The sequence below is a fragment of the Condylura cristata genome, unplaced genomic scaffold, assembly GCF_000260355.1.
Source record: "Condylura cristata isolate star-nosed mole 26May11 unplaced genomic scaffold, ConCri1.0 scaffold00005, whole genome shotgun sequence".
NCBI lineage: Eukaryota > Metazoa > Chordata > Mammalia > Eulipotyphla > Talpidae > Condylura > Condylura cristata.
Window position 1 is genome coordinate 8680486 of NW_004567106.1, and position 23238 is coordinate 8703723.

The 23238-nt window shown below is 38.3% G+C and overlaps 2 protein-coding genes across 5 annotated transcripts in view; one reads left to right on the forward strand and one right to left on the reverse strand.

Annotated features, from left to right (window-relative positions):
• The window catches only part of ANKIB1 (ankyrin repeat and IBR domain containing 1), a 117664-nt gene extending 110841 nt beyond the window's left edge, over positions 1-6823 (forward strand). For 2 of the 4 annotated variants that reach the window (XM_004676677.2, XM_012720954.1), the window contains 2 exons: positions 396-529; positions 850-4013. In XM_004676677.2, the coding sequence (XP_004676734.1) occupies positions 396-529; positions 850-1590 (875 nt within the window). In that variant the 3' untranslated portion in view covers positions 1591-4013. Of the gene's footprint in view, positions 1-395; positions 530-849 lie in introns of all 4 variants that reach the window. The other 2 variants (XM_012720952.1, XM_012720953.1) reach the window with 2 other exon arrangements.
• A 5808-nt stretch (positions 6824-12631) lies between these two features.
• LOC101636496 (protein lifeguard 2) overlaps positions 12632-23238 on the reverse strand; it is a 13311-nt gene continuing 2704 nt past the window's right edge. The window contains exons 3-9 of the mRNA XM_004677107.1: positions 22896-22949; positions 22081-22171; positions 19665-19702; positions 19494-19581; positions 17920-18009; positions 15601-15648; positions 12632-12784 (exon numbers count right to left, since the gene is read on the reverse strand). Coding sequence (XP_004677164.1) covers positions 12632-12784; positions 15601-15648; positions 17920-18009; positions 19494-19581; positions 19665-19702; positions 22081-22171; positions 22896-22949 — 562 coding nt within the window. The remainder of the gene's footprint in view (positions 12785-15600; positions 15649-17919; positions 18010-19493; positions 19582-19664; positions 19703-22080; positions 22172-22895; positions 22950-23238) is intronic.

The window sequence follows — 23238 nt, forward strand, 5'->3', positions numbered from 1 at the left end:
ATTGGAACGTGAACTCATGCATTTTGTACTTGCCATTATTATATTTTAAATTCAATAGAAATAACTTTTATTATTAGAGAGTGCTTATACCTTACTCCGCATGTTTGTAACATGTAAAGGCATTTCCACATGTCAAGTTGTCTTCTTAGTGTCTCTCCCTTTCTCGAATTGACAAACACTTACTGATTCTCTCTTTTAAAAAAGTAAAGCACAATCATAAACTTTAAGTAACAGTATTAGATATATATTGTAGCTTATGATGAAACAAGAATGGATGAGAATCTCTAAAAGGTTAAGTGAGGGAACATTGGTTTTCACTAATACTGAAAGAAAAATCACCATTTTAAATAAAAAGATGCCTGAAATCGCCTATGTCCAAACTGTTTTTGAAACAGATATTCCAGATGGTGGCAGCAGCCGCAGGCCTGGCGCTTCTGTGGTAAGTTCTGCATCTATGAGTGTGCTGCACAGCTCTTCCCTGCGCGACTTCACCCCTGCCAGTCACTCTGAGAACCAGGACTCTCTTCAGGTAGCCTTCCTGGGCAACCGCATGCCCTGCTTTTCTTTCACTGTTTTGGTTAGTTTCCTGTTTTCAACTTTATTGTTTTTTTTTTTTTTTCTTCCTTCTGTTCTAAAATCTTTGTTTCAGAGATGTACTACAGGGAATAATTTTTGTGTTTAAGGTTTGTCTTAAGCATGGCAAAGGAGAAAATGCAATAAGGTTAGAGTATTATAGGTGACAGTAGAGGTAATATTCGTTCAGTAAAAGAGCACTGGTAAAACTTTATGGGGTTAAGTCATTTTCTTTTTTTATTTTCAAAGTGCTTTACTTTCTGTTGCTTTATTTAGGCTCTCAGTTCCTTGGATGAGGATGATCCCAATATACTTCTTGCAATACAGTTGTCACTGCAAGAGTCTGGCCTGGCTATGGATGAAGAAAATAGAGACTTCTTCAGTAATGAAGCATCCTTAGGAGCAATTGGCACATCTTTACCTTCCAGACTGGACTCAGTCCCCAGGAGCACAGATAGCCCTCGGGCCGCATTGAGCAGCTCTGAGCTGTTGGAACTTGGTGACAGTCTCATGAGACTAGGAGCAGAGAATGACCCATTTTCAGCTGACACACTGAGTTCACACCCTCTCAGTGAGGCAAGAAGTGAATTCTTCCCATCTTCAAGTGACCCTGACTCAGCTGACCAGGACACCAACATCAGTGACAATCTTCTTGGCAATATCATGGCTTGGTTTCATGACATGAACCCTCAGAGCATTGCCCTGATTCCTCCGGCCACTACAGAATTCACTGCAGAGTCCCAGCTCCCCTGTGTCAAAGATGGGTCAGAAAGTGCGAGGGATGTAGAACTGGTACCCCCAGAAGATTCAATGTTTGAGGACGCTGTTGTCAGTGAAGGTAGAGGAACCCAAGTAGAAGAGGAAAATCCTTTGGACATGAATATTCTGACTGGGGAAGCAGCCTCTCAAGCTGGTGATAGTGGTAATGAGGCAGCCAACAAGGGGGATAGCTCAGATGTTTCAAGTCAACCACCTCAAACCTCAAGTGACTGGCTTGAACAAGTACATTTAGTGTGATCTGCACACGTCTGGGCTCTGAATGAATCACAGGTACAGATGGCATACTAGTGGAGTATGTATAGAGTGGAGTATAAAGACTCAGCCTACTTAATTCCAACTCAATTATAAATCACTGACATTAGGATTGAATATGAAGGAGTTCCCTTGATTGGTAGCTTCATTTATTAATTTTAATTTTATCGGAAATTTCTTTTGTATTTAATTGGATAGCTTTTCCACTTTTTGCTGACAAAAACAAGAATGGGAGAGTGAGAGAGAAGCAAATGGAATAAACAGGTTAGATTCCACAGTCTACAAAAACACAGTCCTCTATCCTAAGGTCTGTGATACTTAAGTTAGACGTTTAAATTAAAGGCTTACTCCCTAATCCTTGGGTGGCTTTTCCTTTGAAAGAAAAAAAAAGTTTTCTTCATTTTAGAAGTATTTTGAGTAGATCTAATGGCATTTCCTCCATCTTTTTGTGCTCTTCCATAACTTTGGTCCTTTTTGTCTGAGCTTTGTGAATTTACCTATCAAGGCTTCTCTTTAGTAGTTACATCTGCCACAGTGTAATTAGTTTTAATTTTCTCATGAATCAAAGATCTCTCTTCATGTTTATTTACAGTCCACTTGTGCCAAACTCTGACTCGTGCGCTAAGAAGGCGTTTAGGTGTGCGGTGTCCTAGAAGGCTCCAGAGAAGTTTCAGCGTTCTTGGGAGTAAAAGGTGCCACTTGGTAACAGATATTCCAGAATTTAATGGGCTTTTGTTGCCATGGAGACTGCATTTAAATAAATGTAGCCTGTAGCTTAAGTTAACTAAACCTAATGCTGCTGTTAAAAACAGTTTATTTTAATATTAAAATACAGTTGATTAGCAACAGCGGTGCTGTATTTTAAGAGACACTTTATTGGAAGTGCAATCATAGTTCTTTGTTTTCACAATTTTACAGTGCATTCTAATTACTAATGGGTGCAATTACTTTTAATGGTAAGTGTTTTATAAAATAGAAAAAAGTGGAGTTTTCATGAGTTATAGTAAATCCCACGATTATTAAAAATTCAATCAAACATCCTGCGCAACATGTTACCGTGCCTTTGCCTAACCTAAATGGATAGTTGCCAGTTTAATAAGTGAGTAATTCAAATATCAATGTCTCTTCTGAAGTAACTATGCTATGAATTGCAAAGACCTCCATAAAACCACCCATGGCCTTGCCTTTACAGTAAATATAACAACTAAATGTTCAATCAGTTTGCCTAAATAGCAAATGCTGACATGTGTTTGTTCTATTGCACAATACTCATTTGCTATGTGATTACTGTTTAGTGTTGAAAAAAATCAACTTCCTAGTTATCAGTGTCTTAACTGTGAAGAAAATATTGGTCTTAGTTGTAATTAAGATGCAATGGTACAGTGTGTAATTAAAAGTAAAGTAAGTTGTTGGAATGGCTGTTTTACTTACATAGTATCAAAACTAGCATAACATAGGCAAAATAGATATGCAACACTCCATTTAATGTTTTGCCAGATTCTTACCAGAAATCTTCAGATACCAAAATTTCACTACTGAGTTTGTACAGGCAAGTCCTGGGCTGGATAAAAGATTATATTAATGTTGCTATCCAGGTGAGCTGTGATTACGGTTTTATGTTATTTTTGGTTTTCAACCCCTGCTTTTGAAAAATTCTTGTACTTCAAATTCATATGGGTAGGACATTCTAATAGAGTATGTAATATTATCAAAGTCCCTTTAGGATAGACTATGTGAGAATTGCTCCTATGCTATGGATAGCAAAGGTCCATAATAGTTTTTGTTTCCCCAGTTGTCAGAAACATAGATATCAATCCCTATTAACGTTGATTGGGGAAAATACTAACTTTATCTGCAGTGTATTACTGTATATTAAACTGAAATGGTCCATTAAAGGATTTTTTTACAAATTTATTTTGGATTAAAAATACCAACACCAATCAGTTTTTAGACCCAGCTGTAATTTTTCAATAGAAGAGTCTTTGTATCACATTGAGGTGTCCTGCAAAGCTGCAGTCAGGTGAGACGAGTGCTGTGTGGAGACTCCTGCGGGTCTGGTTCCGTGCGCCTTGTGCAGCTCCCTTTGTTTCTGTGCTGTTCTTCCCGAGCATGAAAAAACGATCATTATCCAATTTGTATTTCCTTGGTACATATTTTAAAAACAACACAGTCATTGACTTTACAATTCAGAAATAAAGTTTGGCAAAACCTATTTTGTAAACAAGTTAATTTTATAATGTAAAAAAAAATTACTCTAACCTTGACTTGTTATTTGCACTTTCATAGTCTATACTTGATACATTCCCACTTTATATACAGTAGGATTCTACAACATGTAGATGTTCGGCCAAATGAATGCTGTTAATAATATGTAAAATTCTTTGATTAAACATTTATTACTTAAACTACTTCATTTTGTCTCGTTACATTATAGACTTTGTTTTAACAAGTCAGGAAGTTGATTTTCTTCAAATTAAATTCCCTCCAATATGATGAGATTAATTTGTTCTTTACATGTTAATTGATTAGGGCCTAATATTATTTTTACCCTAGCTCATTTACTAAGCATTTTCTGCCATAAAGTTGAACCCCAAGACACTATCTGACCATGTGTTAAAATATTGTGACTTCAGTGCTTATTTTCTTTTCACCATTGTCACTTTCAGGAGAAAATTGTTAGGATGTTTCTTTGAAATCTCTAACGGAAACACAGAAAAAGAACTTTAAGATACTTGGTGAAATTGCTGAGGGCAGGATTTTTTAATGCCATATGAATAGAAATGCCAGTTTCCACATCATTTTTTTATTATTTCTTTTCTGAGTGGCATCTGAACTTCATTGTACATACATAAGTTCTAGGCCACCAACCTCATAGGGCCTGGCAGGGACAACCACTTAAAGTCTTTTATTTATTACTGCCTTTTATTTTGCAGATCTGAAACTCAAGTAACAATGTCCACATGCCATATTATTTCTTTAAATGCAGTTTAAAGAACCAGTGGGTATAATAAACACTGTGGTACTAGGAGGTGCAGGGAGGGAAAGGGACATGAGGATAAGAGATGTTGGTAGAAGAAAACGATTAAACTGTAAGGAATACAAAAAATAAAAGCTAGCAATTCAACAATTGATAATGCCAGGATAAATTTCTAATATTATAAGAAGTAGACATTTTTAAATCAATATTAAATTATGTTTAAAGTATGAAAAGTAAGTATATGAGAGAATAGTCAAAATATAATATAAAAAAGGAAAATTGTCAGACCAGGCAGTACAGTTCTCTTGAGCCTCTTATGTATCTACACATCTTGCTGGGTGTGCCAAAACCTGACAACTGTTTTGCCAGGGCCATGTCTCAGGATTTATGTTGCTAGTAACCTGTGGGCAAGGAGCAACCTTGCCATACGCACACTAGATTCCTCACACTCAGTGTATTCCTCAGTTTCATCACAAATCCTCTGCATGCTTGCCAGTGTCCATCCACTGCCCTGTTGAACAAGGTGAGCTAACATAAATATATCGATGTTTGCTCTCTGTATTGGGCCAGGAATGATGAAGTCTCTTGCCTTGCCTCTGACCAACAAGTTTTTGGTTTTCTGTCAGCATCCATGAAACTGTGACAGTCTAATTTACTAGTTTGTAAGTTGGGTAAAATCAAATGCCTAACCTGACAGTTTCAACAAGAATACAGAGACATGATTTTCTAGAAGAAGAATGATGGACTAAATTTGAGAATATAAGCTATCCTCGCATCTACCTTGGAATGAAAGCTCTCATCCAAGGAGATAGGCAAGGAATAGAAGGAGAGAAAAGGTTTCCAAAAATATTAGAAGTTCATTTGGTTGAACTACAAGCAGTCCAGCACTGATTAAATACAAAAAAGAATGCAAAGTCCTGGCCTAAAACAAAAACAGACTAGGTCATTGTTATAACTCTGATTTCCAGATTTGTCATCTGCTTTGTAGCTCCTGACTTAAATATATAGAATACTCAGTTGGGAGCAAGTCATTCAGTAGCAGAAAAAGGAGCCCTGTCTGCAGGTGGCTGTAGTGTCTAATGTAACTTTCAAGCCTGCATATCTACTATAATGGATAGGTTATATGCCTCTACGATCCATGTCTCATGATCTCTCAGTAGGTGTTCTCCATTCAGGGATGCTTGATGCAAAGCAATGATAGTGGAAATGTAAATTTCTCCCCAACCTGCCTCCCCACCCTCTTTCCAGTGGTCCAACAGGAACAATAAGAAACCCCAAAGAAAGAAAGTGAAATCACTCCTTAAAGACTTATAGGTAGCAGAGTACCTAGCCATTTTCCTGCTCAGCTTTGCTACCTGCCTCAAACACCAAGTACATCCATTTTGGAGAAGGCCAACTATTAACCTGTAACTATTGCAACTGAATGTCTTGACTCCTGGAGGCCTTGGACTCAACAGATATGAAATCTTCACCTTGGGGTGGGTCAGCTAGAACTGAAGAATTAACAAGGGCCCAAAGACTTTGCAAGTCAAACAGAAATGTTATATTTAAGAGTCTAGCTAGCCCTGTCATTGCAGTAAATCTCAATTTTATATGAAAAATGAGTAGCTGCCCTTCCGGGGGCTAATTTTTGCTCAGTCCCACTGTCTGAGTAATCACTGACTTAGTGGAGGTCTTAGTGCACAGAAGCCGTGGGCTTAGAGATAAAAGCAATGTCTACCAAATCCCAGCAAGATCTTGTAGCAGTGAATACATATTTTTAAATATGCATGGAAAAGCAAAAGAATTTAGCTAATACAGTTAAAGCAATTTTGAAAAAGAAGTGGGGGGAAGCAGTCTACCAAAGTTCAAGACTACAGTTAACAAGTCTATGTGATTGTTATAGAGGAGACAGGCATATGGATTGATAGAATAGAAAATCAAAACTAACCCCAAAAATATCTAAGGGTTTTAACAAAAGTGCAAAACCAATGCAATAGAGGAAGACAGTCTGCAACAGGTGGTGTTGGAACAATTGGTTATAAGGTAAAACAGAGTTTCTGTTCATACCTCACACTTTAAATGAAACTTAATTGTAAACGATCATATAATAGAAGATCTAAACTTTTAGGAAAGTAATAGTCCTCATAATTTAGGTTAAGTGAATAATTCTTATAGACTTGGTAACAAAAAAAATTGACAAATTGGACAGCAGAATTTAAAACTGAAAAAAGCTTTGTGAAGAAAATAAGAAGACAAGCTACTGGGAGAAAATATTTGTGAACCACATCTAGAACAAATTCTAAAAATAGCCTCAGCAAACCACATATAATAGGAAAAAAGAGACAGTTCATTGAAGAAAAGATATGACTAAGAAGCACATGAAAATGCATTCATCATCACTATCCATTAGGGAAAATATGACTTATAAATCAAAATAATATGTACTTCCTGAATGACTTTTAAAATAGTGTCTATGCCATGTGCTGGCAAGAATACAGAGCAACTTGATCAGTATTCATACCTTACTGGTGGAGATGTTAAGATGGTAGTTTGCTAGGAGTCATAGGTAATTTTTTAAAAAATTAATCATGATCCAGCACTCACTGTCCTGGATATTTGTCATGGAGGAGTGAAAACTTATGTCTGCTTGAAAATATACATAAAATTGTTCTAGCAGCTTTATTAACAGCCAAAAGCGTGGATCCACCAAAATGTCCTATAAATGATGAATGGTTAACTGGTATATCTGTGCAATGGAATCCTACACTCAGGAATAAGAGAACAAACAGTTGTTACCTTTTAATCACTTTAAAAAGTAATGCATTTAAAGCATTATGCAGTATTTAAAAGGCCAATCTCAAAATGTCTTCTGTATGTTTCCATTTATACAGCACTTTTGGGGGAAATAATAATGATGGAAATAAATTAGTGGTTCCCAGAATTTAGAGATGGTGGGGAGCAGTGTGTGTGTGTGTCTGTGTGTCTGTGTGTGTGTAAAAGGGTAGCACAAGGGACAGTTTGTGGTAATTAAATAGCCGATCTTGCCTGCAATGGTGGCTATATAAAACTTAACGTGATAAAAATCACATAGGACTATACGTAAATTTATATACAAATGTCATTCCCTGGTTTTGATATTGTGAATTATGTAAGGAATAATGAATGGAAGATCTGGAGAACGTGTACACAAGGTCTGTGTATTATCTTTGCACTTCCTGCGAATCTATATTTATTCCAAATAAAAACTTAAAAAAAGAAAAGGCCACATTTGGCATGTTGGCTATGTTTGCGATCCTTTCTTTAGAGCAATAATCAATTAAATATTAATACAATATAAACAGTCAATATTGCTATCACTTGGGAACCATTGGAGAGATATCAGTACTTGATTCATCTGTTTTGAGGACTTTAAGCAAAGATACTGACATTGCCAACATTTGGTTATTTTTTTTTTTGATGTTCACTATTTTTTTTTTACTGAAATAAACTTTTTAATTTTTTTTTTTTTTAACCCTAGACCCCTAATAAATCCTGGGATTTGCTGAGTCAAGTGTCTCTGCTCTCTTTCAAATTGCCCTCAACCTCAAAAAGCATTCACGGGCCCTCCCTGGTGGTACAGCACATTGAAGCGTGGCTCTATGAGGCTGTCCCACAACCACTGCAGCAAGGGTTCAATCCCAAGCCAGGGAGCTGACCCACATGGCACAGCAGACCTCTCCTGTCTTCCTGCTCCTTCCCTCAGTGATGTGTTTCAGTCAGTTTGTTCTGTTCCCTGCTCTGTCTCTGGAGAATCCTCTCCCCACACAACCACCAACCACCACGCAACCTCTGACCTGTGCCCCAGTTCTGTATCCATAAAAACATAAATCTAAAAAAATTTTAAAAAGCAATCACTTTTACAAAAGGGAATTCCTAATAACACATTAATCTAGTTACCCACACCTAAGTTTGAGATGTCTAGTCTGGGGGAGAACTTTTCTGGAGAAAGAAAACAAAAGAATCTATGAATTCAGGTTATAGTCTCTATATTGCCCAAGAGGGGTGGGGGGGATCATGGTGGTAGTTTGATAAAACAAAGAAACATACAAAACTGTACCAATAAAAACATTCCTAGAAACCTGACTATAGAAACTGTCTTTGTGCCACCTTTTTATAAACACACACACACACTGCCCTCCACCACCCCTAAGTTTCGGTAACCACTAATTTGTTTCCATCCCTATTTAAAACAAAATTTTCACTCCCTGTCCTCTTCTGCTTATTTTCCTTAAATTCATTTTTAAAAAAGGTTGCCACACCTGAATATTCCCATCTTTCTTTCTAGTTAGGGGAATAGAGTCACATCTTTTCAATGTCTTCAAATTCCAGAGCTTATTACTGACCTCAATTTCCCTGTTACCTCCTAGGCACCTCTCAGGCTGCATCTGTTCATGGCCTGAACTTGTAATATTTTTTTTTTTAGAGATTTTATTTATTTACTCATACAGAACTGGGGTACAAGCCAGAGATGGGGTGGGTGAGAGGATTCACCAGACAGAACAGGGAGCAGAACAGGCAGATCGACAAAGTACACTGCTGAGGGGAGCAGCGGGTGGGTCAGGAGAGGTCTGCCTCGCCATGTGGATCTCCTCGGGGCCAGGCGGGAATTGAACTCATGAAGAAGTGGCTTAAGCTTCTTAGTGCAGTGCTTTAACCCGCTGAGCCACCAGGGAAGGCCCTGAACTTGTAATAACTTTAAAGACTTACCATCAACTCTAAAGAATTTTAGAATTGCACTTTGAAGGTTCAGTTCACTCAAAATTTCCCTCTACTGGCTAGTTTTCTTTGGGAAACCAAGAAAATGACAAAAACATTCTAAAGCAATTACTAGATTAGAAAAGAACTGTGGAAAGGCTATAACAAATGTCGGGTCCCAGAAGAGAGCAGAGATTAGATTAGAGGGAATTGTTTTGCCCAGTCAGGATTAATTACCATTCTACATTAAGACAACTGTAGGATTAACTTCAGATCTCTTGAAAACCAAGACCAACCTCATGGGAAAAAATCACCTTTCCTCCCCAGTAAGCATTTTATCCCAACAGTCTTGATTTTCTAATCAGATTGTTTTTATTTTATTCTAATTTGTATTACCAAGCGATCAAAAGACTAGCGTAAGTCTAAATCTCTGGCCAATCGCTCCATTTCAGATTGATAATTAAAAAATTATTCTGTCCTGATTCCAAATCAACACAGATTTGTAATTCTTTGTTGGTTGAGTTTCCTAATTTTGTTCTTGATTGTAGCAAATTTGAGAAGCTCATTCATCTATTCAATAGTTTTGACAAAGGAAGAAAGAGTACCCTAATGCTCTATGCCTGACTCTGGCATCCAGATGAAACCTCTTCTGCATGCCCTAAACCCTAATTTCCTTTCTTTCTTTAAGGATTATTGATTTATGCATACAAGAGCTGGGGTAGAAGTACTAAAAGTGAGGGTATCTTACTAACCTTGTGATTTTTTTTTTAAGATTTATTTATGCATACATAGGGGGTGAGCAGATTGACCAGACACAAAGTGGGGAGCACAACAGGCAGATCTGAAATATACTATGAAGGAGAACAGCGGGCGAGACAGGAGAAGTCTGCTGTGCCATGTGGGTCACCCCTCTGGCAGGGGACCAAATAGTGCTGCAGTGGCTGCGGACAGCTTCATAGTGCTGAGACTTAACCACTGTGCCACCAGGGAAGCCTGCTACTCCCTGATTTTCTTCCCAGCAGGGGATTCTGTAGACTCCATGTTCTCTCTGCCCCTGTTCCTTAACTTCATTTCAGAAGAGGCTGCCACACTTGGATAGTCCACTGCTTCCCAGTTTTGGAAGAAAAGGAAGCTTGTCCTACCCAGTGCTATCCTTCCTTTTATCCTTACTCGATTTGATTTGTCCAAGTTTTACCTTCCTTTTTCTTCTGCCTTTAAATATGCACAGGCTTTCCTTTATCCTGAAAATTGGGGGGAAGGCAGAGAAGGAGGGAGGACAACCCCTGCTGATTCTCCTCTGGAACTGAAACAACCAGACTTGTTTTAGTGACTAGCCTCTTGTTCCACAAAACCAGTCCTGCCTCCATCTGAATGGAGGCAATTTCCTGCCTCTCCATCTCAGTGAATAGGTCATTGTCAAATCTGCTATGCTGGCTCTTAGTTTTATTCGCCTTGAAACATCATACAACATATTCTCAATGGCCTGGGATGTTATAACGCTAAGTGAATGATAACTACACTTCACCAGTACCTTCCTGAAGGTCTTTGCTGCCTCCATAATGTTCTCTCTTTATATGTTGACCACAGCCTTTTCTCTTTCCATTTCCTGGTTATGTGCATGACTAGAATTCAGTCTTTGGGCATTCCATTCCCCCCTTCATTCCTAACACTCATCTGAGCTCACACCCTAATTCTCATTTAACTGTGAATTTAAATGATCCCATTTCTTTAGTTCTAGCTCTGAGTTCCAGCTCCCAAACTGCCAAGTTGATACTTCCTTTTCCACATAATTCAAAATACCTAAACTTATGTCTGTCACCTTATTCTTCCCCAAGTCATTTATTTCTTAAGAAGGTCCACTTTAGTAAATCACAGTTACCCATGGTAAATTCTAAATTTCCTTGCCTTGCTGGGTCCATCCAGACATCAACTGCTACGAATATCTTTTGTCCATGATCTGGATCATTTGTATTGTGCCATATTTATCATCCTAATTCTAGCCTTGAGTGCCTTAAGGTGTATGTTATTGAATCATTCTTTATAGCATTTTTCTTCCTAAATTCTCACTTAGCCATCCTAATTCACCCACCATGACCAGACAAATTTTCCTTAGCAATGCCTTCACCATGATATGGCAACCAAAACCTGTTGACCAACTACAAGATCAAGTCCAAAGTCCTGAGCCTAAAAATCGAGGTTTTTCACTGTCTCATGCAACCATCTCCCCACGTAATTTTTTCTCTGTAGCACCTTCCCCTGGCCTACCTGAAGGATACCAGGAGTGGACCTGCTTCATGCCATTGTTCATTCTGCAGGCATGACATATTCTATTGGAAGAAGAACCAGAGACTGGCTGACCAACACTTAATTCAAAACAGGTAAGGTAAGGATGTTCATATAGGTCTATTTGAGTGGGCTTTTACATCTCTCTCTGAAAACCTTTCTCAACAAGCATCTCACCCCAACAAAATATGAGACTCAAGAAGTGATACAAAGATCTGCCAGTCTATGGTCCTCAGGAAATAAATCAACCTATTTTATAAGATATGTATAAAATAAAGTCAGTGCAAAGTGTTATGGTTAAGGGAGTATGGGTTTCAATCTTGCAAGCTCAATAATGTACTTAATACTACATATCTGTATATTTACAAAGGTTAAGGTAGTCAGTTTTCTATTATTTTTAAATATTACAGAATTTCAATGGAAGCCAGTTCTCCCAATCAGAGGATGGTCTCTGAGGTAAGCCCAGAATATAGGTGAGATGGTAACAATAGCACCTGAATCTTTTCTGTACACTAATTCCATTAATATTCTCTAAGCCCTGCCAGTCAGGTACTATTATTCTCACTAATCTAGCTCCAGAGTCCAGGGGGAAAACCCCAGAATATTTTGGTTTATTATACTCAAAAACTAGATGCCAAAATTCCTGCAGAATGTCTAAATCAAGAGAAATAAAAGGAAACATAGGTTTCTGTAATCAATTTTATTTATATAGAGAGATGTTTACAGCTTTATATAGGATCTGGAAAACTCAACAAAGTAATGGGCATCTTCTAAATGTTTGCAAGTATGTAACTATGTACTCATCTTCTGAATTTGTAAAAATCAGAATTGTGCCTTAGAATGTATTTGCAAAGTTACAATGGAACTAAAACTATCATAGCTACAGCTACCATCTACTAACTGAATTTTTGATTTCAATTCACAAAATAAGTTCTAAAATATTTTTTCCAATAAAAGGGCTCACGAGGTAACCCCTACATCACTGGAGCTAATATTTCACAGGCCTCCATCCCTCCCTCTCTTCAACATGAGCCAGTCTTGGCCATGTAACTACCGTCCTAGTCCAATCAGTTGCAAAATAAAAAGGAAAAGGTTGATTATGTCCAAGTAGATGTTCAGGGCAGCAAAAATGTACTCTTCAGGGTTCAGGTCAGAATGATGGTGGCGCCCTCCCACCATCAGCTGTATATCCATCACCAAGTACTTAAAGAAAAGAAAGAAGGATTAGCTACTTAAAATGGAACATTTTTATCAAATAAGTATCCTAAATTATCCAGAAAACATTTTAGTGTCAATAAGTACATTGCAGAAAGTCAGTTTGTAAGTGTCTATGTGATTCTTACAGCCTCAACTACTCATCATGTTCCTGAGTTTGTGCACTATGAAAGCAAGTCTTTTGTCCTCCTGAAGCTGGTGGAACTAAGCCTGTGAACCTTCCGTTGCTTGTCCAAGTCCAGACATTTTTATGCCTGTAGTCAATGATGTGGACAAGGTAGGCAGATTGAACAGAGAATTTACAAAATGCCTGTATTTGTGATTTTTTTTTGTACATGTTCTCACTGAACAAAATTTTAAAATGTGTCCCTCTCATTTAGAATCTTAAACAGCTCTAATTCTGAATTCTTGACACTTCGGGTGATAGCATTTTTCAAATCTTGACGTTGGAGTAGTTTTGTGATAATGTCAGCATATCCAAAATAGAATAAGAAGAAGAAGGGATGGACAGGTGGTTAAATAACCCTAAACATAAACATTTTAACTAGCTGAAATAGGTAGAATTGTGAACTCCTAAAATATCAAAACAAGAAGTCAGAGAGCCAGCGCATACTTGTGTGTGTTGCAAAGTGAGCAGACCTGGCAATGAGAGTGCAATAGGAAGAAGAGAAAGCAAGTCACCTTCACTTCTTTTTGGTGACATGATGGAGAACTGGGGTTTTCATGAGCCTTTAAAATGAGCCATTTTATGAAAACCATGAACAACTATAAACCAGAGACGTTTTATGGGGGTGGAAAGGAGAATGGGATCACAACTGGGGTGGGAAGAGTGCACTGACTGTGGTGATTACACATGGTGAAATGTGAATTCACATGGTGAAATGTGGTGAATTCACATGGGTGACATGGGGATTACAACTGAGATGAAAAAATGCACAAAATGAAGAATAATGTAGAAAAACAAAAAATATAAGTAAAAAAATTAAAGTAAAATTATCCATTTTAGGATTATATCCATTTCAGGTGGAAAACCAGTGTTACTGGATTTTAAAACTTCCCATGATAGTATCACGATAGTGTGGTGTTGGTAAAACACAAACAGATCCATATAACAGAATAGAACTGCTAACTGTCTTTTGAAGTCTTTCAGAATTGAGGCACATACACTTATTCCTTTTGTTTTTTTAATAAGTGTAGTCAGATAATATAGATCAGAAGTAAATCCACATAAATATAGTCAACAGATCTCTAACAAAGGAGCAAAGCAATACAATGGAGCCAAGGTAGTCTTCTCAACAAACAGTGCTAAAATAACTGGACATCCACATGCAAAATATCAAGGCACAGATCTTATTTTCTTCATAAAAATCAACTCAAAATAGATTCTAGATATAGACTTACAAATAAAACACAAAACTCTAAAATAAACTGACAATATTACAGGAGAAAATCTAGATGACATTGGTTATAACAATGATGAATTTTTAGATATGACATTCAAGAGATGATCCATAAAAGAAATAATGAATAAACTGAGCCCTCATTAAAATTAAAGGCAGATTCTGCTCTGTGAAAGACAGTGTCAAGAGATTTAAAAGACAATAATCTGGGAGAAAATCTTTGTAAAAGACTCATCTGATAAAGGAATGTTACCCTAAATATACCAAAAAAAAAATCTTAAAACTCAACAAGAAGAAAACAAACAATCTTTATTTTTAATGGGTCAAAGAAATTAACTGCTACTATACCAGTGACAAGCATATGAAAAGATGCTCTACACCATAACAGGATATGTAAGTTAAAATAGCAAGTTACTATAGCATACCTATTAAAATGGCTAAAACCTGGAATACTGACCACACCAAATACTAGTAAGAATGTGGGTGAATAGGAAGATTCATTCATTGCTAGTGGAAATCAAATTGGTATAACCACTTTGGAGAACAATCTGGCATTTTCTTTAAAACTAAACATGATCAATCAATCATGCTCCTTTAAATACTTAGTGGAGCTCAAAACTTATGTCCACACAAAAACCTGTATAAGGTTGTTTATAGATGCTTTATTCATAATTGCCAAAATTTGGGAGCAAACAAGATGCCCTTCAGCAGTGACTGGGTAAACAAATTGATACTTCCAGATAGTAGAATATTCAACCTAGAAAAGAAATTAGCTATCAAGCCATGAAAAATAAGAGAATCTTAAGTGTATATTAAGTGAAGAAAGCCAATCTGAACAGACTACTGTATGATCACAACTTATAGGACATTCTGGAAAAGACAAAATTTGGAAAGTAAATAGATCAGTGGTTGCCAGGAATTAGGAGTGGGGGAGGGGTCAGTCATCAGAGGACTTTCAGCATAATGAAAATACTCAGTATGATATTATAATGGAACAGTCCTTATACATTTAGCCAGTCATACAATGTAAGTTAGCTACAGTGAACAATGCATTTGGGTGGTTATGATTGGTCAATGCAGGTTCATCAGTTGTAGCAAATGTACCACTTGGTGAGTGATGTTGAGAATAGAGGAGGAGGCCATGCCCGTGCATGTGTGGGGTCAGGAGGCATCATGGAAATCTCTGTAACTTTCTCTCAGTTTGATTTTGAACCTAAAAATTTATCTTCATTAAAAAAAGAAGAAAAAGGAAGGGGTAACAGGAAGATAAGGGGTGAAGTAAGTTGTCTGGAGTGCTTTTTCAGTGAATTATTGATCCCACTTGCCTCCAGGCCTAGCATATGGACTTAGGGGCTTCTTCAGTGTACCATAGTCTTAGTGAAAGAGAGGGAAAAATGAACTTACAAGTGAGAAGAGCACAGTTCCAAGGCCAGCATAAATAAGGTGCAACCACTGAAAAAAGAAACAAGTGTACAGTTGGAACAGGATTTGGAACAATGAAAGACTTTAGTTAGGTCACTGAGTTAGATAAGCACCCAAATTAAGGAAGTTCAAATGTGTTTGTGAGAACTAGCTTTGCATGTACAAATAATATGCATCAAGTAAGTGCTAAACACCTCATGTATGGTAGGCAAGTAGAATGTACTAGATATGTTTCACTTTTTGCCCCACCCACATAGCCTGTCTAGAGAACCTGCCTAATTCAGCTCTTGCAACAGATAGAGAACTCTAGTGACATAGTGACCCTCATACATGCCAACTAGAGCTGGTTGATGAGAGGTAGAAAACACCCCCTTCAATAGCAGTGAATGTCTTGAGTGGCCAAGAGCTTTCTATCTGAGAAGAGTCAGATAGAGATGCACCTGACAAATCAGAAATAAATTCTCAGAATGAGGGATCTAAGCATAAGCTTGCTATTATCAGTAGCTAGTGCTGGAGCTGGTGCTGCACAAGCAGAGGTCACCAATCAACTCAGCACAGAAGAGAAAGGTGAGGTTCCCATTTCTATGAATCCTGTCTCTTCTTCCCCAGAAGAAACCAGGATTCTTCTGTTGAGTGGGAACTACAGTGTCTTAGCTGCACTTAAGTAATGTGGTTAAGACCTATGGCACCCACTTAATATTTGTATTATTAATATCAATTTCTGTGCTACTGTCAATAACAATAGAGCACCTGTGGCCTTTAAGACCTTTTAACCAGTGGTGTATCTTTGTGATGTCTTTGAGTTTATCTCTAATATATAAATACTGCCTCCCAAGCTATACACCTATGTAGTATGCATACACCTAGACCAATCCAGGCAGCACTTTTGGTTACATGCCTGAAAATCATTTCACAGGTCTACTTGTTCCCAAAGACTCCTCTATCCAATAAAGCCAACTTGGCCTCAGGGTGTTAGCAATGTGATCACAGGACTCCCACCAGTCCTCAGAGGACCTGGCTTCCCGAGGGTCTCCCTCCAGAGAGCAGACAGATCATGGGGAACGCTATACCTCTGCCTTTCTACAACCCCTCCAGCCCTAGTCCATGGATAGTATCATGTGGTGGAAAGAGCATGGGCACTGGAATGACCCAATTCTGGCTTTGATCTCGCCCCTACCACTTACACCCTGTGTGAACTTGGATGAATTGTTTATTTCACTGAGCCTTTTCTTATCTGTAAAATATGTAAGATACATAATTTTCAGGAATGTGAGAATTAAATGTGCTGCTTATGTGAAAAACATGGACTATCTCTGGTATACAATTAAGAGGTCAATTCATATTTAAAAATGAAGGATGAGGAAAGAAAAAGGGGGCATCCCTTTTGGCACAATGAGCTAAGTCTCAACACTATCAGGCTGTCAGTACCACTAGCGCATGAGTATAATCCCCAGTCAGGGAGCAGAGGTACAGCAGACCTTTCCTGCCAGCTGCTCCCCTCAGTGGTGTACTTCAATGGATCTACCTGTTCTGTACCGCACTCTGTCTCCAGAGAATCCTCTCATTCCTTCCCCTCTCCCCCACCTCTGTCCTGCACTCTAGCTCTTGTATGTATAAATAAATAAATCTTTAAAAAAGAAGAAGACGAAGGGGTTTCAATTGAAAAATAAGGATCCCACTATGGGTTGCTGTTGGAAAGGTGAGAACAAGCCCCTCTCCACTTTAGTTCTTCAGATAAGCAGCACTCATTTTTGGTGGAATCTGACATGGCCCACAGGTAGATTCATCCCACGGTCTTCTGGGGGAAGGACAGTTGGCATCTCCCAAACACACCGGAACTTTTGAGTTACTCCCAAACACACCAGTGTGGCAGGCCTCCCAGACCTCATGCTACCAGGAGGGGGTGTAACTGACCATGAGGTCTGGCAAGCTGTGCTCTGCCATTCACTGCAGCTCGCTCCTGGGTTAAGTTTCCACTTCCTCATCATTGACCAGGAGCAGCTCATGGGCTTCTGAGAGCCTTGCTGAACCTTCCTAAGCACCAAAGCTAGCCTGCTCCCACCTGACCTAACCTTCTTTCCCCAGCTTCTCTAAGGTGTCAGATATGCTACCCTGGTCAGCCAGTTATTCCAGCCAGCTTCTCCCTTTCCCCAGGCCCCATTACCCAGAGCTTTTCCCACTGAAAGCCCTGGCACATTTCACCCATTTTAGTGTTTTATTCTTATGCAGACTCGCATAAGCCAACACTTTATCCTTTATTTCTAATAATTCTTTGAGTTTTCCAAATGAGATACCACTTACATATGTTTGTATGAAGAGTAAGAGAATTCCATAGATAACAAGTACGCAGAGTAAAACGAAAAGTGCTCCATTTAGCAAGGTGAAATCCCACTGAGGAAATATAAACAGGAAAAAAAAAATTCAAATTACCATCTATATTGATTTTCAAGATGCTGAGAGATGTATCTTATAATCCATAGGCAGAAATTATTTCAGTGGATTCTGATGGATTTCCATGGTTCTTAGAATTGGCCAGGGTTTATTATCAGCAACTACTGAAAAAATCCTACCTAAAAGGAGCTATATTGTTTAGGATTCTTCAAGAGGGAGAAAAGGGTACGAGTGTAGATGAAATAATAGGAACAATGGATTAATAAATTTTGAAACTGGGTAAGCAATACATGGAGGTTCAACATACTATTCAATTTTTGTATTTATATGAAGTATTCCCTAATAAATATTCCCTAATAAAAGTATATCGGTAGTATATAAACTTGCATATATAATATGTTCATAACTGTTTAAAAGTATATAGAATACAGTAATGAAATAAACCAATGTTAACTGGATACATCTCTCACACTTGTAGTATTTTTTGTTGTTGTTAAGAATGTATGTATAACAGCCTTTCAAAAACTACTATTGATTCTTTTGTAATTTTGAAATTTACTTAAATGCCTTTAGGTTTACTCTTATAAATAAATGATAAAATTAGCCTGGGTAGATAAGTTTTTTTTTAATTTTGCTAAGATTTGGCTATCTAGTAGATCTTTCTATGTCTCTCATACTACTTCCTTTTTCCACCAGGAAAAGGCTGTCATTCTGCCTCTATATAATACCTTTCTTAGGATGAATACCAACCAATTTAGACAGCATACTCCTTCCAGAGTAAGTTACTAAAATGACTAAAGTGAGTCCTTCATTTACTAAAGAAATGTACGTGGCCAGAACTGAAGAAAAGGAGTGCCAAAAATGTCTCAGCAAATCCACCTGATCTTTGCAGAGATTATGACTTATCTCATAGCTAAAATTATATGATGTTCTCTGAGGGATCTTTGTACATCTGAGCTCTGGTTAAAAAAAAAAAAAGAAAAGTGCAACTTTTTTTTTTTTTTTAAATTCCCTGCATCATGTAAGGTCCCAACAAGAAACCAATGATACACTCAAACACAACAATGAGGGGAAGACTTGTAATGTAGAGGAACTCTCTACAGGTGTCTTAGTTTAGTGCCATAAACTAAGCTACAAGTATGAACACTGTCACTGTTCCTTGGCCCAAATGGAAGAGGAAAGGGAGCCCCAAAGTTTCTGTTGAGTTGAATACCTGAGACAGGCAGCAAATCTGATTAAGAAACACAGATGGCTATCCCAAGTGGGACCTGTTGTGGGGAAGCCATATGAATAAGTATTGCTACCTCTCTCCTGTCTCCCTCTGGTCTCCAGCTCCTCAATGGCACAACCCCATGGGGAGTGAGAATGTAAGGTGGCCACGAATCTGAGGCCACAGCAGAGAAGAGGAAGGAGAAAGGATCAGGAAGGGCAAAGGGACAGCTCCCCACACTGCCCTGTGATAGAAACCTTTCAATGATACTTACTTTTGTTTGAAGAGCAAACAAAGTGAGCAATAATGTCACCAGAGCTGTTGCTGCTGTTGCCCACAGCACTTCATTGGCCTCATAGTAACTGAAACCAGAGATTGTGATTATTGTTCACATACCGTCAAAGGAAAGCACACCCCCCAAAAGAGAATGTGTATAAATACTTACACAGATATGGCTCCTAGCAGCATACCTTGAAGCACTGTCTAAAAACAAAATTCACAGCAAATCAGAAGCCTGACTCCTAAGCCCAGAATCCAGAGGTGGTAATTTGAGTTCTGTGCATTTTGGCAGGGTCCGGCGGCCAAGTGGGAATAAGCACAACCTACTGCATTAAACTGCAGCTGGCTGATTGTGGGAAATGAATAGTAAACTGTGACATAACATCCTCCCTAAGACTGACAAGGAGAATTCCTTTTATTACTAAAAGTTTCTTAGAACACAAAAGTAACTCTCAGCATATTTAGTGAGTGAAACATGTATTAATTCAGAATGTGAATCCAAAGTTAAAGATGAATTTGTAGACCACATTGGTATCGCATGGGGGCATCCACACAGAATCATAACATTTCATCACAGGCAGGATATACTGTTCCTATTAGTATTTTACCAACAGTTTCATTACTGTCCCTTTCCACAGTGCTTAGGTAAGAATAAAACACTTCAAATCATTGAAATGTGATGCAAATTGAAACCTCAGTACCAGGAGAGGGGGCCAGAGGGCACTAACCCACAGATTCTGGAGGTGCCAGTGCCCCCAGGACTTGGCGGAGGCCTTTACTTGGGATATACTAGGGCACCCAGTTGTCCAAGGTTAGGCAGGGTGGGAGAGAGGCGGAGACCCAGCAGGCAGTGGAACCAGAGGATGAGACCCAAAAAGCTAATGAGGATTTGCTCAAGCCCACAGTGAGGCTCCAGGATGGTGGACAAGCCAGATGGGGACTTGGTGAGCAGTGGCTGCTGCAAGGCCTGAGGACATTCTGCAGCTGGAAGGACTCCGAGTCAGAAGCAAATCCACAGACTCACTGACCCTCTGGTGTACAGTTAAAAGCCAGGAAAGAAACCTTTTGTTTCAAGGAGTAAAACTTAGGGCACAATTTAATTAGATAGCAAGGATTGTGGGAAGGACTTGAACTTCTCCATCTGGCCAACCGTCTATAGCATGGGAGACTATATATTGGTAGCCTCTATATACTGACTATATATTGATAACGAATAGGAGTTCCCAGAGTACTAAGTTGCCTCTCTCAATTTCTCAAAATCCTCTACTGTATTACACTTAGCAAAGTAGATTCTTTCCATTGTGTGTACATGATTTTTTTTCACAATATGCTTGCTCTCAACCTTCCTCTAAAGATTAACTTCTCTTTGTGCTTGCTCATTTGCTTCATATTTCTCTATCTTCAACAGCACCGAAAGGAATGTGTGCGCGCGCATGTGAGAGAGAGAGAATGAGAGACAATGATGGAAAAGGGAATGATTTCAAGATGTTACTCTTTCCTAAAGAGTAACAGGAGACCTCAGAAGGCCAACCTGCCTGCTGACTTCAAGAGCTTATAACACATGCAGGGCACCTAAATTCTATGAGATAAAAGCAGTCTTCAGTGTGTTTTTCTCCACCCTCTGCCTTTTCTCCTTTTCTGAAAGTTTTCTCCTTGTATTTGCTAACACTTGAGTAAGACATTAAGTCTATTTGACTCTCTATAATATTTCTTAAGCAGCTAACTTTTTTGGGAGTATCAGCAGAATTTCAGAGAGTGTTTCATGTAAGTCCAAGAGTTTTGATCTCTTCTTGTAATAAACAGTAAAACCACTGGTAAATTTAAAACTAAAAAATTTCTAAAAAATATTCCCTACACCATCACCTCTGCCCCAGGACCCCCAATATCTTTCTATGTCTGCCTTTTAAACTCTACCCTGCCTTGAGAATTGTAGGTTCTGCCAAGGCAGGAATTAAGAGCCCACCTGCTCACTCAACTTGCTTACTTGGGCAATGGACAGGTATTAAAACCAGCTAAGAAAGGTCCCAAAATGCTCTGATACTGAAGAAATTCCTAAATGTAGGCATCTTCAGCCTTGAGAGGGAGATATTTTTCCCAACATTGAAATCACACTGGACACTGCAAGCAAGGGATGCTGAGACTGTTACCACTGGCCATGTGTCTGCTTGTTTTCACCACCAGGAGGCGCAGGTCCAAATGTAGACTTACCACACTCCAGTACACAGGTTTTGTGCACTTACCTAATCACTGACTTTCCATTTCTTCCCTTCAATCAAAGGTCCTCATTGGTTTATATTACCTACTTAGACTGTGTTTTATATATATATATATATATATGTATGTATGTATAGCTACCTGAATCTCATATGGAACCAGGAGATATAAATCAAAGAAGTTAAAAGAGCATGGATACTACCTCACAAGTAAACTTCTTTACAACCGGAAGTCAACCAAGAGAATCTGTCAAAAATAACATCTGAGTGTTCCACAGAAGATTATCCACAATAAAAGGAATAAAATATTTCCTTTTGAAATACACTTCAGAGTTGAACAACAACGGGTACTAGGCAAGATATACTTACAAATAATCCCAGGAGAATGTAATTCGCAGGTACCTGACGGCGGAGTTTCCCACAGCAAGCAAGTATAATAAGTACAACAAAAAATGCTGGCCTGAGAATAATTTAAAACCATGTGTTATTTGCTTCCAGTGACTATATCATATAATACCTTATACCTATAATAGTATTATAGGTAAATGATGAACTTCATGTATTGCTCTTTGTACTTACTAAGTATTTATTAATATAAAAACATTACTACTGTTTTCTTTTTCAAATACTTTTAAAACTCTTCTTATCGTCATCTATAGACATAGCTTATGGGTTCGTTTTTAAAAAAAATTTGTTTTGAGTCAGAAAGACCAAAAACAGCAAATATTGCTATGGAGGTGGAAATAAAGGAGCCCCCAGTACACAGTGGGTGGGAATGGAGACTGTCCAGCTGCTATGGAGAACAGTGTGGATGTTTCTCAAAACATTAAAAATTTATCTACCACATGACCCAGCAACTCCATTCCTAGGTATCTACTAATACGAATATACTAATTGGAAGGGATATTTGCATTCCAGTGTGCATTGCAGCACTATTTACAACATCCAAGTTAAACAAATAACCTAAGTGACCAAAGATAGATCAGTGGTTTGGGAAAATATGGTGTATAGTCAGTGGTATAGCTAGAAGCTCCTGATGGCCATTAATTTGCTTATTTTCATTTTGCTTGCTGTAATTTTTTCATTTGAAAGATGTTCTGCCTTTACCTAAATTTTAATAGTTAAAGGAATTTAGTCAATAACCAGTAAAAAAATCACTTCTTATTAAATCCACTAGTACTTACAAGATCGCATAAGTGAACCAGGCATTTGCACGCACCCAAGTTCGTAAAGTCTTCCTGGTTAAAAAAAATTAGCATAAGTTTGCACAGTTAGTACTTAATTTTGCTAACTAACATAATATGTAAGTAGAAGTAAAACAACCTCATGAGAAGAAAAAAGGAAAACCCTAAATAATTGATATTGTCAGATGGGAAAGAAAACAGTAAAACATATAACAAGGGCCCTCCCTGGTGGCGCAGCGGGTTAAAGCACAGCACAAAGAAGCTTAAGCCACTTCTGCATGAGTTAGATCCCACCTGCCCCGGAGGTGACCACATGGCGTGGCAGACCTCTTCTGACCCGCCC